The sequence below is a fragment of the Apodemus sylvaticus genome, chromosome 2 (assembly GCF_947179515.1).
Source record: "Apodemus sylvaticus chromosome 2, mApoSyl1.1, whole genome shotgun sequence".
NCBI classification, from domain to species: Eukaryota; Metazoa; Chordata; class Mammalia; order Rodentia; family Muridae; genus Apodemus; species Apodemus sylvaticus.
In genome coordinates this window covers 93,811,595-93,823,705 of record NC_067473.1, presented here as the reverse complement: position 1 = coordinate 93,823,705, position 12,111 = coordinate 93,811,595, and the positions used below count along the sequence as shown (strand labels likewise).

The window sequence follows — 12,111 nt, the reverse complement described above, 5'->3', positions numbered from 1 at the left end:
TCCATCCATTTGCCTAAGAATTTCATGAATTCATTGTTTCTAATGGCTGAATAGTACTCCATTGTGTAGATATACCACATTTTTTGTATCCACTCTTCTGTTGAGGGATACCTGGGTTCTTTCCAGCATCTGGCAATTATAAATAGGGCTGCTATGAACATAGTAGAGCATGTATCCTTATTACATGGTGGGGAATCCTCTGGGTATATGCCCAGGAGTGGTAAAGCAGGATCTTCTGGAAGTGAGGTGCCCAGTTTTCGGAGGAACCGCCAGACTGCTTTCCAGAGTGGTTGTACCAATTTGCAACCCCACCAGCAGTGGAGGAGTGTTCCTCTTTCTCCGCACCCTCTCCAACACCTGCTGTCTCCTGAATTTTTAATCTTAGCCATTCTGACTGGTGTAAGATGAAATCTTAGGGTTGTTTTGATTTGCATTTCCCTAATGACTAATGAAGTGGAGCATTTTTTAAGATGCTTCTCCGCCATCCGAAGTTCTTCAGGTGAGAATTCTTTGTTTAACTCTGTACCCCATTTTTTAATAGGGTTGTTCGGTTTTCTGGAGTCTAACTTCTTGAGTTCTTTATATATATTGGATATTAGCCCTCTATCTGATGTAGGATTGGTGAAGATCTTTTCCCAATTTGTTGGTTGCCGATCTGTCCTCTTGATGGTGTCCTTTGCCTTACAGAAACTCTGTAACCTTATGAGGTCCCATTTGTCAATTCTTGCTCTTAGAGCATACGCTATTGGTGTTCTGTTCAGAAACTTTCTCCCTGTACCGATGTCCTCAAGGGTCTTCCCCAGTTTCTTTTCTATTAGCTTCAGAGTGTCTGGCTTTATGTGGAGGTCCTTGATCCATTTGGATTTGAGCTTAGTACAAGGAGACAAGGATGGATCAATTCGCATTCTTCTGCATGCTGACCTCCAGTTGAACCAGCACCATTTGTTGAAAAGGCTATCTTTTTTCCATTGGATGTTTTCAGCCTCTTTGTCGAGGATCAAGTGGCCATAGGTGTGTGGGTTCATTTCTGGATCTTCAATCCTGTTCCATTGATCCTCCTGCCTGTCACTGTACCAATACCATGCAGTTTTTAACACTATTGCTCTGTAGTATTGCTTGAGGTCAGGGATACTGATTCCCCCAGATTTTCTTTTGTTGCTGAGAATAGTTTTAGCTATCCTGGGTTTTTTGTTGTTCCAGATGAATTTGATAATTGCTCTTTCTAACTCTGTGAAGAATTGAGTTGGGATTTTGATGGGTATTGCATTGAATCTGTATAGTGCTTTAGGCAAAATGGCCATTTTAACTATATTGATTCTACCGATCCATGAGCATGGGAGGTTTTCCCATTTTTTGAGGTCTTCTTCCATTTCCTACTTCAGAGTCTTGAAGTTCTTGCCATACAGATCTTTCGCATGTTTGGTAAGAGTCACCCCAAGATACTTTATACTGTTTGTGGCTATTGTGAAGGGGGTCATTTCCCTAATTTCTTTCTCAGCCTGCTTATCCTTTGAGTATAGGAAGGCCACTGATTTGCTTGAGTTGATTTTGTAACCTGCCACTTTGCTGAAGTTGTTTATCAGCTGTAGGAGCTCTCTAGTGGAGTTCTTTGGGTCACTTAGGTAGACGATCATGTCGTCTGCAAATAATGATAGTTTGACTTCCTCCTTTCCAATTTGTATCCCTTTGACCTCCTTATGTTGTCGAATTGCCCGAGCTAGTACCTCAAGTACAATATTGAAAAGATAAGGAGAAAGGGGGCAGCCTTGTCTGGTCCCTGATTTCAGTGGGATTGCTTCAAGTTTCTCTCCGTTTAGTTTGATGCTGGCTACCGGTTTGCTGTATATTGCTTTTACTATGTTTAGGTATGGGCCTTGAATTCCTGTTCTCTCCAAGACTTTAAGCATGAAAGGATGCTGAATTTTGTCAAATGCTTTTTCAGCATCCAATGAAATGACCATGTGGTTTTGTTCTTTGAGTTTGTTTATGTAGTGGATTGTATTGATGGATTTCCGTATATTGAACCAACCCTGCATTCCCGGGATAAAGCCTACTTGATCATGGTGGATGATCGTTTTGATGTGTTCTTGGATTCGGTTGGCAAGAATTTTGTTGAGTATTTTTGCATCGATGTTCATAAGGGAAATTGGTCTGAAGTTCTCTTTCTTTGTTGGATCTTTGTGTGGCTTTGGTATCAGCGTAATTGTGGCTTCGTAGAAGGAATTGGGTAGTGTTCCTTCTGTTTCTATTTTGTGGAATAGTTTGAAGAGTATTGGTGTTAACTCTTCTTTGAAGGTCTGGTAGAATTCTGCACTGAAACCATCTGGTCCTGTGCTTTTTTTGGTTGGAAGACTTTCTATGACTCCTTCTATTTCTTTAGGCTTTATGGGACTGTTTAGATGGTCTAGTTGGTCCTGATTTAATTTTGGTATTTGGTATCTGTCAAGGAAATTGTCCATTTCCTCCAGATTCTCCAGTTGTGTTGAGTACAGGCTCTTGTAGTAGGATCTGATGATTTTTTGGATTTCCTCAGTTTCCGTTGTTATGTCTCCCTTTTCATTTCTAAGTTTGTTAATTTGGATACTTTCTCTGTGCCCTTTGGTCAGTCTGGCTAAGGGTTTATCTATCTTGTTGATTTTCTCAAAGAACCAGCTCCTAGTTTTGTTGATTTTTTGTATGGTTCTCTTTGTTTCTACTTGATTGATTTCGGCCCTGAGTTTGATGATTTCCTGCCTTCTACTCCTCCTGGGTGAAATAGCTTCTTTTTGTTCTAGGGCTTTCAGGTGTGTCATTAAGTTGGTAATGTATGCTCTCTCCATTTTCTTTTTGGAGGCACTCAGGGCTATGAGTTTTCCTCTTAGCACTGCTTTCATTGTGTCCCATAGATTTGGGTATGTTGTGTTTTCATTTTCATTGTGTTCTAAAAAGTCTTTAATTTCTTTCTTTATTTCTTCCTTGACCAAGGTGTCATTGAGTAGAGTATTGTTCAATCTCCACGTGTTTGTGGGTTTTCTGTTGTTTCTGTTGCTATTGAAGACCACTTTTATTCCATAGTGATCAGATAGGAGGCATGGGATTAGTTCTATCTTTTTATATTTGTTGAGGTCTGTCTTGTGACCAATTATATGGTCGATTTTGGAGAAGGTACCATGAGGTGCTGAAAAAAAGGTATATTCTTTTGTTTTAGGATAGAATGTTCTATATATATCAGTTAAATCTAATTGGTCCAAAGCTTCAATTAGTTTCATTGTGTCCTTGTTTAGTTTCTGTTTTCCTGATCGGTCCATTGAGGAAAGTGCAGTGTTGAAGTCACCCACAATTATTGTGTTAGGTGCAATGTGTGCTTTGAGTTTTAATAAAGTTTCTTTTATGAAAGAGGGTGCCCTTGCATTTGGAGCATAGATGTTCAGGATTGAGAGTTCTTCTTGTTGTATTTTTCCTTTGACCAGCAAGAAGTGTCCCTCAGAGTCTCTTTTGATGACTTTGGGTTGAAAGTCAATTTTATCTGATATTAAAATGGCTACTCCAGCTTGTTTCCTGAGACCATTTGCTTGTAAAATTGTCTTCCAGCCTTTTACTCTAAGGTAGTGTTTGTCTTTGACCCTGAGGTGTGTTTCCTGTAAGCAGCAAAATGTAGGGTCCTGTTTACGTATCCAGTCAGTTAGTCTGTGTCTTTTTATTGGGGCATTGAGTCCATTGATGTTAAGAGATATTAAGGAATAGTGATTGTTACTTCCTATCATTTTTGACGTTATTTTTTAAATTTGATTGCTTAACTTATTTGGGTTTGATGAAAGGTTACTATCTTGCTTTTTTCAGGGTGGAGTTTCCCTCCTTGTATTGGTGTTGTCCTCCTATTATCCTTTTTAGGGCTGGGTTTGTGGATAGATATTGGGTGAACTTGGTTTTGTCGTGAAATATCTTAGTTTCTCCATCTATGGTGATTGAGAGTTTTGCTGGATATAGTAGTTTTGGTTGGCATTTGTGTTCTCTTAGAGTCTGCATGAGATCTGCCCAGGACCTTCTAGCCTTCATAGTCTCAGGTGAAAAGTCTGCTGTGATTCTGATAGGTCTTCCTTTATATGTTACTTGGCCTTTTTCTCTTACTGCCTTTAGTATTCTTTCTTTGTTTAGAACATTTGGTGTTTTGATTATTATGTGACAGGAAGTATTTCTGTTCTGATCCAGTCTGTTTGGAGTTCTGTAGGCTTCTTGTATATTCATGGGCATCTCTCTCTTTAGGTTAGGGAAGTTTTCTTCCATAATTTTATTGAAGATATTTGCTGGCCCTTTAAGTTGTAAATCTTCACTCTCATCTATGCCTATAATCCTTAGGTTTGGTCTTCTCATTGTGTCCTGGATTTCCTGGATATTTTGGGTTACAAGCTTTTTGCACTTTGCATTTTCTTTAACTGTTGAGTCCATGGTTTCTATGGAATCTTCAGCATCTGAGATTCTTTCTTCTATCTCTTGTATTCTGTTGTTGATATTTGCATCTCTGTCCCCTGATTTCTTCCCAAGGCTTTCTATCTCCAAAGTTGTCTCCCTTTGAGTTTTCTTAGTTGTTTCTACTTCTGATTTTAGATCCTGGATGGTTTTGCTTAGCTCCTTCCCTTGCATGTTTGTGTTTTCCTGTAATTCTTTAAGAGATTTTTGTGTTTCCTCTTTCATGAGCTCAGCCTGTTGACCAAAGTTCTCCTGTATTTCTTTAAGAGATTTTTGTGTTTCGTCTTTCATGACCTCAGCCTGTTGAGCAAATTTCTCCTGTATTTCTTTAAGTGTTTTTTGCATTTCCTCCTTGTTGGCTTTTGTATTCTCCTGGATTTCTTTCAATGATTTTTGTGTTTCCCTTGCAAGGGCTTCTAACTTTTGATCCATTTTCTCCTCAATGTCCTTCATGTGTTCCTGTACCAGCATCATGACCAGTGATTTTAAATCCAAATCTTGTTTTACTGGTGTGATGGGGTATCCAGGACTTGCTGGTAGAGGAGAATTTGGTTCAGATGTTGCCATATTGCCTTGATTTCTGTTAGTGACGTTTCTGCGTTTGCCTTTTGCCATCTGGCTCTCACTGGTGTTACTTGGTCTTGTCAGTGCTGGACTCACCAGTGCAAGCTGCCCCTTCCCCATTGGCCTCTGGTGCACAGCTTACACTCTGCACTGCCTATAGACAGGGTGCTGTTGTCCAGGCTGTTCAGATCCCGAAGCAGGCACCTGAAGGCTCCCGCTGGGGCCCGCAGGATTTATTGGAGCACACCGACTTCTCCCAGCTGGCCGCCCGGAAGCCCCCACTAGCCTCTTGAGGGACCTGGAGATGTGGCGGCCACCCAGGCTGATCTGAAGCGGAGAGAGTTGAGCTGGGGGCTTCTGCCTGAGGCCTTGCCCCAGATTGTGTCTGTGGACCAGGTGGAACCCGTGTGCACCCCCAGGGAGCTCCGAAGGTGAATGTTGCTGTGACCTCCCCTGTGCTCCGCTCACTCCGCTGGGCAGCCGATTTCCCCAACCGGGCTGGCGCACACTAGGTTAGCCTTGTCGCCTGGGCCCTGAGTCCAGGCAAACGCCTGGGAGGCCAAGGTCCGAGCAAAGTTCCCCTAGGGCTATGTCTGTTATTTGGGTCCGCCAGGTGACCCGGATGGCGGGCGTGCGCGTCCGCGCTCTGCGAAAGCACCGGGAGAGTCTGTTGTGCTAATAACCTCCTGGGCTGGTTGACACACAGATGGCCCACCAAGCCGCCCAGTTCTTGGGGTCAGTCCTGTGCCTTTTGGGGCCTAGACCCCCGTTTTGTTAGCCTCAGGCTACGCTTGTTAGCAGTCTCTGCCCTCCCGAGCACTCTGGCTCCTGTAGGCAAAATGGCGGCGCGTGCACCGGCCGGGGCAAAAAAAAACTCCTGGCTGGGTTGGCGCCCCGATGGCCACTCGAACAGCCCAGGGCCTGGGTGCAGGCCAACGCCCGTCTGGCTCAGACCCCTGCGGTGTTGGGCCTAGGATTATGTTTGTGTACCTCAGTCTGACCGATCTCTGAAGCCCGGGATCAAGATGGCGGTGAGTCTCTCCTGACTGGCGGGCAGCCGAGTTCTGAAGTGGCTTCCGTGCAGCGAAAGGCTCCGCAGAACCGCAGTTGCTTGCCGCCCGGCTGGTCAGCGAAGGTCAGTGGTCGTGGGCGCAGGGCCTAACTGGACCCTGTGTCGCCTTGGTTCCACTGCTGATGGCCCTTCAGCTGGAGCAGCCACTGCTACCGCCGCTGCCGCCGCCGCCGCCGCCCAGATCGAATGCCTGTTTCACCCTTTCTTATTTTTAAGTTTCCCAGGTTACATCAAAATCACCCCAAGAGCCTCCGAAGATTGAGATGCTTACTGCTACAATCTTCAAAGGACATCTCTCTTCAGGTAAACACACACATATGCACATATATGTATGTATATGCACGTGAATGTATATGCACATGTATGTATGTATGTGTATATTCACTTAGGCCTCCTCAGCTCCTCAGCAGATAACTTCCACACCAAAACTAATGTGTCAGCATTTCTTAGAAAAACAACAACCAATTACTTTCTATGGGAAAATACTTGATTAGGTTCAAAATGTGCTTACACTGAATGCAAGCAATAGTTTAGAGATGCCTGTCTGCTGTGGTAGTGAGGTGGCTACGTGGTGATTTCAGTAGGCTCTGGGTCTCAAGTCCCCAAAACTGTCTTTTTAAAAATATGCCACCTATACACCAGGTGCTAGGATTGTATATACTTCATCTGTCAATCTTAAGAGCAACCTGTTGAGATGCACGCTGTGAATCTACTTCATAGATGGGAAAGCTGAAATTCAGGAAGGTTGAAAAATAATCAATGCACAAAGCTGTTAAAAATAATGCAAATATTATTCCTTTGATTTCCCTTAATTTTTAGGGGTTTTGTTCTGTTTTTCAAGACAGGGTCTCACACTATATCCCAGTTCCAAAATGTTCTAAAACTCACAGCAAACCTCCTGCCTCAGCTTCCCAAATAATGGGATTATGAGACACCACATTCAGTTCTATTCTTTTAAGTACACAAGCCTGTGCCCTTTCTCTTACATGAACCAGCTCTCATTTTGTTTGATAGTATAGCTTGGTATGTTTTTTTTTAATTTATGGATATATCTAAACATATGTTTCAGATACGTAAAAATATTAGATAAAACATCACAATGGGCAAACTTAACTAACCCTAAATTGAAATTTGCCATTGAAAAACTTGAGGCCTGACTATTTTATTAGTAAACTATTTACTTCTAAGCATGTAAATCTAACAGGTCTTAAAGAAGAAAACTTTCAGGTTGTATTGATATTTTTGTACTTTTGTTAGTTTATTCAACAAGTGCATCTTGAGCAACTATGTACCAGTTATGTACTCAACAGTTATGTATGTTTTGGGTAATAAGAAATTAACAATGAAACAAATGGACAAAGCTGGACATAGTGGTGTGTGCCTAAGTCCTTGCAAGGAGGAGGTAGAATCAGAAAGCAATAGTTCAAAACCTAAGATACAAAGCAGGTTAGATAGAGGGCTAATATCCAATATATGGAAAGAACTCAAGAAGTTAGACCCCAGTAAACCAAATAACCTATTAAAAAATGGGATACAGATCTAAACAAAGAATTTTCACATGAAGAACTTCGGATGGCTGAGAAGCATCTTAAAAAATGTTCAACTTCATTAGTCATTAGGGAAACGCAAATCAAAACAACCCTGAAATTTTACCTTACACCAGTCAGAATGGATAAGATTAAAAATTCAGGAGACAACAGGTGTTGGCGAGGATGTGGAGAAAGAGGAACTCTCCTCCACTACTGGTGGGGTTGCAAACTGGTACAACCACTCTGGAAATCAGTCTGGTGGTTTCTCAGAAAACTGGGCACATCACTTCCGAAAGATCCTGCTATACCACTCCTGGGCATATTCCCAGAGGATTCCTTGGCATGTAATAAGGATACGTGATCCACTATGTTCATAGCAGCCCTATTTATAATAGCCAGAAGCTGGAAAGAAGCCAGGTATCCCTCAACGGAAGAAGGGATGCAAAAAATGTGGTGTATATATACACAATGGAGTACTATTCAGCCATTAGAAACAATGAATTCATGAAATTCTTGGACAAATGGATGGAGCTGGAGAACATCATACTAAGTGAGGTAACCCAGTCTCAAAAGGTGAATCATGGTATGCACTCACTAATAAGTGGATATTAGCCTAGAAAACTGGAATACCCAAAACATAAACCACACATCAAATGAGGTACAAGAAGAACGGAGGAGTGGCCCCTGGTTCTGGAAAGGCTCAGTGTAACAGTATAGGGCAAAACCAGAACAGGGAAGTGGGAAGGGGTGGGTGGGAGATCAGTGGGAGGGAAGGGGGCTTATGTGACTTTCAGGGAGTAGGGGGCCTGAAAAGGGGAAATCATTTGAAATGTAAATAAAAAATATATCGAATTAAAAAAAAAGAAAAAAATGAATTTCTTTAGGGAAAAAAAAAAGAAGCCAGGCTGGGGTACAAGAGACCTTGTCAAAGAATGGGGCATGGAGAGATGGAGGAAGGATGGAAGGAAGGAAGGAAGGAAGGAAGGAAGGAAGGAAGGAAGGAAGGAAGGAAGGAAGGAAGGAAGGAAGGAAGGAGAAGAAAGAAAGAAAGAAAGAAAGAAAGAAAGAAAGAAAGAAAGAAAGAAAGAAAGAAAGAAAGAAAGAAAGAAAGAAAGAAAGAAAGAAAGAAAGAAAGAGAGAGAGAAAGAGAGAGAGAGAAAGAAAGAAAGAAAGAAAGAAAGAAAGAAAGAAAGAAAGAAAGAAAGAAAGAAAGAAAGAAAGAAAGAAAGAAAGAAAGAAAGAAAGAAAGAAAGAAGGAAGAAGAAGGAAGGAAGGAAGGAAGGAAGGAAGGAAGGAAGGAAGGAAGAAAGAAAGAAAGAAAGAAAGAAAGGCCAAAGCCTTTGTCTTCATAAAGCTTCTACTCTTGATAGATAGGTGAGAAAAACTATTAACAAAACAACAAAATGTTACATGTTACATAGAAACATGAAGCAGGAAAAGATACCCCGTACAGATTCCTAATTGTAGACGTGCACATTGAGTTTCTGTGGAAATTTTGGAGGCTGGGGACTCACGGCTGCTCCATTAGGTAGACAGTACTGTGTCTTATGAAAAATAAAATGTGAGTCTCAACAAGTTTGTAATTATTCCCCAAGGTCATTGAGCTGATAAATAGCAGAGTTCAATTTGGCTCCTGGTCCCTGCTGTCTCCTTATATCATGTCTCCAGGCACCGTGTTTCTTGATAATCCGTTCTCTGACTCTAAGCTCTAATGCTCAAGGGTGTGCAGCAGCTTGTCGCCTCATTGGTTACTTAGAATGTTCAATAATAACTCTTTGGCCCTAGGAAAAATACAAATTTTCTAGTCTGTGAGAATTTAAAACAGACTAAAGTTCACAGGGCCCTGTCTGGCAGATGAGTTTAAAGATGAGGAAAGACAGCCTGGAGACACCCAGGTGAATGATGCAAAGAAGCAACTGGTGTGGGGCCAGTAGCTCCACAGTGCTAATTACTAAAAAAAACAGTGGGACTGGGAGGTAGGGATGGAAGAAGAAAGGGAAGGAGGCAGCTACTCAGCATGGCCCCACAAGTTCCAAACTGTAAGTCACATCTAGAGTATCTTCTAGATGTAAAAATATTGAGGTTATTTTCCCCTGTTCTAGGGAGAAAATATGATGAGCCTATGAAAAACACATGTTGGATAAAATATACTAAGAAAGCTAAAGAGATTAATTTAACTTCAGAATGTAAAAAGGGTGTTTTTTAAAAGGATGAAAGATGTGGCAATTTTTATTTCTTTCTTATAGCACATATTGTTCTAAGTAGAATTACTGCTTTCTCATAAGTAAAGTTTCGTTTTGAAGAATGGTTAAAAGTTGCAGATAAGTTTTGCCTCACAGAAAAGGTTACAAAAATGATGTAGTTGTGACTTTAGCCAGCCTTAGACATTGTCATAGCAGTCGGGAATTCTCAGCTGTCAGACAAACCGAATGAGGTTTATCACGACACATACTCACACAAAACATGTCTGTATGAGTTGACCACATTTGCTGAAGATGCACTTCTAGAAACCCACTGACCTCAAATAGATATGGTCCAATTTCCTCACACAAAAGATGGTTTCCTGGGTTAGACAGTCAGGCAATGTGGAAAGGCAATCATTTTGTAGTCCTAGGTGAAGGTCGACTCTGCTTCCCCTACCTTTGAGATCGGTGACTGTCACTTTAAATAGGGTTCTGAGAACATTGGCATGGTCATCACACAGACACTAATGCCCGGTTAAAATTACTTTTCTTTCCTTTATTAGATAATAGTCAAGACATTGGACTTTTGTCGGGAATGGTCTTCTTGGCCATCATGTTGCCGATTTTTTCTCTGATTGGAATATTTAACAGATCACTTCGAATAGGGTAGGTTTCTATAGTTTTGGGTTCCTGGTTTAGGCCATATATATATATACTATCAAAATGTAGTCAACTCAGTTAATTTTTATTTTCTATATTCTTTGTTTACATTCCAAATGATTTCCCCTTTCCCAGTTCCCCCCTCCCCATATGTCCCATAAGCCTTCTTCTCTCTACCCATTCTCCAATCACCTCCCTCCTTTTTCTCTGTCCTGGTACTCCCCTACAATGCTAGATCAAGCCTTTACTAAAAAAAGATACCTTAACATCTTTATTTCAAAAAAGAGAACTTATTGTGTATGTATAATGTGTGACTAGGAGAATGAGCACGTGCCACAGGGCGTGCATGGAAATCCGAGGGCAGCTTTGTGGAGCTGGTTCTTTCTTTCTACCTTTATGGGAGTTTCAGGAATTAAAGCCAGATCATCAGGTTTGTACAGTGAGACTTTTACCAGCTGAGCCATCTCACCAGCCCTGAAATGGAAAGTTAAAGGATAGATATTTAATAAGTACCTACCCTTGTCAAGCTCTTTACACATGTCCTTCAGTTAATCCTCAAAATGATTTCACCAGAAAAGCTGTGTTCCATATTACAGATGAACTAAACTCGGCTTAGAAAAAAAGTTGACTCCTCTACCCAAGGTCCTCAAGCACTCAGCAAGAAGAGATAGTGGATATCAATTTCCATGTTCTCTTCTTCCTACACAGCACTAACATTGCACCAGGCATTATCCACAGTACCTGGATTCTTCCCAGGAATCACAGCCTGCCTTGACCTTTATCCAAACAAAATAGCTGAATCAATGTGAAAACAAGTGGGACTGTTTTAATTTGCCACTCCATTACCAACTATGTTGATGTTTATGAGTCTTGCCTCAAGGACCCCTCCTATTTTAAAACTATTTTAACAATTCCACCCAAGTATACAGTGTATTTTGATCGAATTCCCTCCCCCATTCCCTTCTCTTATTCCCCCATTTGCACCCCACCTAGTTTAATTGGGGTTGCTTGCATGTGCATAGATGTAGACTTATTTGCTAAATCATGGCCAACTTAACAATGGCTACAGCCTTAAAGAAAAATGATTTCCCCTGGACCAGCAGCCATCACCTGCCAATAGCTCCTTAGCTAGGGGTGGGAATCATGTGCCCCTCCCATATATGTACTGGGATCCTTACTGATTAAATCTTGTATAGGTCTCATGCAGTTAACCACATTTGGTATAAGTCTGTGAGTGCCACAACCCTGTTGTGTTCTAAAGACAGTGTTGCACAACACTTCTTCTATCTTCAGGCGCTTACCTTCTTTCTGTCCATTCTGTCATGCTTTCTTGAGCCTTGCAAGTTGAGGGTGTTACAGATGGTCCAATCAGGCTGATCATTATAGAGTTATTTACTTCTCGGGATTCTGACTAGTTATAAGTCACACATCCTAACAGTGCCACTCTCTATGGACCTAGCAGGGGCATTTCTATTCAAACCACAATAGCAACTAAAATCAGTAACAAGAGCCTGTGTTGTCTTGGAGAAGGACCCTTCTTCTTTCCAACAACCTCTCCCAGTATGGTAATAGTAAAGATCTATGTTTACTTGTTCAAAATGATATGAGAAAGGAAAGGTCTCTGACTTTCTAAATGTTACCAGGTGCATTTGACATT

At 41.4% G+C, this 12,111-nt stretch overlaps 1 protein-coding gene across 1 annotated transcript in view; it reads left to right on the top strand.

The window, feature by feature from the left end:
* The window catches only part of Il23r (interleukin 23 receptor), a 91,106-nt gene that overhangs the window by 70,802 nt on the left and 8,193 nt on the right, over positions 1 to 12,111 (top strand). The window contains exons 8-9 of the mRNA XM_052173865.1: positions 6,299 to 6,385; positions 10,358 to 10,460. Of these exons, the coding sequence (XP_052029825.1) occupies positions 6,299 to 6,385; positions 10,358 to 10,460 (190 nt within the window). The remainder of the gene's footprint in view (positions 1 to 6,298; positions 6,386 to 10,357; positions 10,461 to 12,111) is intronic.